The sequence below is a fragment of the Daktulosphaira vitifoliae genome, unplaced genomic scaffold (assembly GCF_025091365.1).
Source record: "Daktulosphaira vitifoliae isolate Bord-2020 unplaced genomic scaffold, ASM2509136v1 Scaffold_401, whole genome shotgun sequence".
Taxonomy (NCBI): domain Eukaryota; kingdom Metazoa; phylum Arthropoda; class Insecta; order Hemiptera; family Phylloxeridae; genus Daktulosphaira; species Daktulosphaira vitifoliae.
This window is the reverse complement of record NW_026099966.1, coordinates 7,517-11,263: the sequence shown is the minus strand read 5'-3', so window position 1 is coordinate 11,263 and position 3,747 is coordinate 7,517. Positions and strand designations below refer to the sequence as shown.

General features: G+C 25.4%; 1 protein-coding gene across 1 annotated transcript; it reads right to left on the bottom strand.

The window, feature by feature from the left end:
- Positions 1–3,329: 3,329 nt before the first annotated feature.
- Positions 3,330–3,747, bottom strand: LOC126909455 (zinc finger BED domain-containing protein 5-like; the record flags this gene model as incomplete). Its single annotated transcript, XM_050691877.1, has 1 exon — positions 3,330–3,747. A coding segment is annotated over exon 1 (418 nt), but the record flags the coding sequence as incomplete, so codon positions are not given.

Sequence of the window (3,747 nt, the reverse complement as noted above, 5' to 3'; positions counted from 1 at the left end):
TTTCAACTACAAAATTAAATCATTTTACTTTGTAATTTAATAATTTTATTACTCTGTTTGTGTGTGCTACTATTAGACTATTATATTCAAATTTTTTTCTAACGTGTTGCTATATAAATCATTTCTAAAAAAAATGATTGTTTTTTCTCCTGAATTAACAATTGATTTTTACAAATATAATCAAATTTTATAATAAACTCAATTGAGTAAATCTTTTTAACAACTTTGTTTTGATTGGTACATTTAGTTAAAGTAAATCATTAAAATTAATTAAGTTCTCAATATTTCAATTATAGAATCTTTTCAACAAACAACAAAAGTTCCTAGGAAATTATTACTATTACTTCTATTTAAGTTATCTATTACCATAAAAATGCAAAAAAATATTGAGCTTTTCTGATAAATTTACAATAAATAGTAATTATAAAACTTTCTGACTGCATATTGATCTTAACGATACAATTTTTTTAATTGTCATAAAATTTTCTATTTAATGATGTCAATGTCAAACTTACCAATTGAGCTAAAAGTTATGGTAAAATAAATTTTTTTTTTTACTATAAACATTTACAACAATCAACTTTAAACGATTAAAAAAATAGTTTAAATATGTCATTTTCCTTATTTTTAACATATTATTCATCAAATTAATATTAAATATTATATCAAATCAGTATTAATTTAAAACAATTTTTTTTGTTCTTAATTATTTTTTTTTATATGTAAAAACTATTTTTTAATAATATTAAAACTTAGAAGTTATAGAAAAAGTCTAATTGCACATTTTAAAACATCGCGAAAAGTTGATTTAGAATAGTATATTTTTGTTTCTGATGGAAGTTCCTTGTAGTCCAGTGTATAAAACTTATAACTTTGTTAATTGTTATAACTTTATCAAAAATGACCAAATCAGTATATTTTTTTTTATTTAGATGCATGTCTTTATCTATCATTTGGTTTTTTTTATAAATCTAACCCTTTACCTGCCCACAAGAGGGATTCAAAATATTAACTTTTTTTTTTTTTAGTTAAAGTAAATCATTAAAATTAATTCAGTTCTCGATATTTCAATAANAACTTTTTTTTTTTTAGTTAAAGTAAATCATTAAAATTAATTCAGTTCTGGATATTTCAATAGTAGAATCTTTTTAAATACCAAAAATTACTTAGAAATGATTACTATGATTTCTAGTTAAGTGTTCTATTACGATAAAAATGCAAAAAAATAATGAGTTTTTCTGATACAATATACTGTAAATAGTAATTAAAAAATTTCCTGACTGCATATTAATCTTAAAAATAACATTGTTTTAATTCTCATAAAATTTTCTATTTAATGATTCATTCTAGTCAACGAAGGAGTAATTTTGCAGAATAGCAGAAAAAATTCCCAACAAACTTTTTTTTTTTTTGTTTTAATTAGGCAATTGGTGGATTATTCCAAAAGCAACATCAACTCTTATTTCTTTAATTATATCATGATTAGTAGTTCTTTGATTTTAAAATATAATATTTGAATATATACTAATTATAATTATTAAATTTAGTATGAAATTGATATTTAATATTGTAATTTAAACGGAGAAATTATAAAAATAATAAAGAAGTTATATTTTGCTTTACTTTTACGTGTATAAAAATTTAAAGGGCTTGATACAATAATTTTCAATAAAAACTGTTTGTTACTATAAAAAAATGCACTGGACTACAAGGAACTTTCATCAGAAGCAAAAATATACTTTTCTAAATCAACTTTTCGCGTTGTTTTCAAATCTGCAAGTAGACTATTTCTATCACTTCTAATTTTTTATATTATTACTAATTATATATATAAAATAATAATTAAAAGAAAAAAAAATTTGTTTTCAAATTATTACTGATTTGATTTTTAATATGTTAAAAATAATCAGTCCAAATTTTCAATTTTAACCTATTTTTTTGGTTCTTTAAAGTTGATGAAAAATTTTTGATAAAGATTTATGAAAGTTTATAGTAAAATAAATTGAATATATTACCATAACTTTTAGCTCAATTACAAGTTTAAAATTGACATCTAGGCCAGTCAACAAAGGAAAAATTGCGGAAAAAATTTTGTTTTTTTAAAAGTTGAATTAAAATATGTATAATGACATACTAATAGTCCTCAAGATTGGAATTGAGCTTTTTTTTTAAATCCTCGCAAAAGTTCAAAAATATGAGCTTTCTTAATTTTCTCAAAAAAAAATATTTAACTTACAAAAAAAAGTTTCGCACAAAAGTTGTTTAAAAGACAATTATAAATAAAAATATAATCTTATATTTTTTCATTTAAACAAATATTTTTCGAGTTACATTACATTTAATATGAGTAATAAAATTTATATTCCATTTTTTTCATTTTACGGTTACTTTTTATCATGTTATACTTACATTAGACACAATGTTATAAATGCATATGTGTGTATGTGTGAGTTTATTTATTTATTGTATCATTAAAGTGTAGTGTATATTGAGATACAACCGATAGAGTAGGTAATTGATTTGACGCTATATTATTTAAACCCAACTAAACGCTAAATTGTACATTCCGAAATAACAATCATATTATGTCAATTGCCACCGGAATATCTGGTAATATTTTTCTTTTTCTTTGCCTTAATCCCAACTACTTGGGGTCGGGCACCCTTATCCTAAGATTCCACTTGACACGATCTCCCACATCTTCTACGCTCACATCAGCTGTCCTCAAATCGCATTCAATAGCATCCCTCCATCTCTTTTTTGGTCTTCCTCTATCTCTTCTTCCTTCAACATTCATTTCTATAACTGTTCTTACAGCTTTCGATTCTTCTTTCCTCATACCATGACTAAACAATCTAAGTCTATTTTCTGTCATCTTATCCACGATTGACGCAACACCTATACTTCCTCTTATATGCTCGTTCCTTATCCTATCTTCTCTAGTCACTCCACTCATCCAACTAAGCATTCTCATCTCTGCTACACTTATTCTCTGCTCTACTTTCTTATCAACCGCCCAACACTATTAACCATACATCATAGCTGGCCTCACAATTTCATACTAAATTTAAAAACTATAATTAGTATTTATTCATATATTATATTTTAAAATCAAAGAACTACTAATCAGGATATAATTAAAGAAATAAGAGTTCATGTTGCTTTTAAAATATTTCACCAATTTCTCTAAAGGAAACACTATCTACAGATTTGCATCGAAGCGTTTCTTATGATAGTGATTTTAATCACTGTCAGATATCATCTATACTTGTCCCATCTATGCCTCGTCCACACTGTGCCTCGACCCCACTGTGCTACCGTTTTTTTACTTTTTATTGTTGTGACTGCTGAGAATCCTTGTTCGCATAAGTACGATGTGGAGAATGGTAGTAAAATTTTTATTGCTTTTATTGATATTTCAGGAAATTCTGCTTGAGCATAAATCCAAAATTTGTTGAGAGCCATTCCTTTAAATTTGAACATTAATGTTCTATCATTTTTCAGTGAAACAAGATTGTCTTCTTCAGCGAATGTCAGACCAATGACCTCGTCAACTGCCACACTAAATGGGTTTCGCACCCAGTCATAAGTTTCAATATTTATGCTAGAAAAGTATTTTTTCATTTGGTCTTTTAGTAATATGATAGATTCGCTTATTAACGATATAAGAGTGGCGTCTACATCTCGCNTGCTTATTAACGATATGAGAGTGGCGTCTACATCTCGCTCTGCAGTTCGTGGGAACAT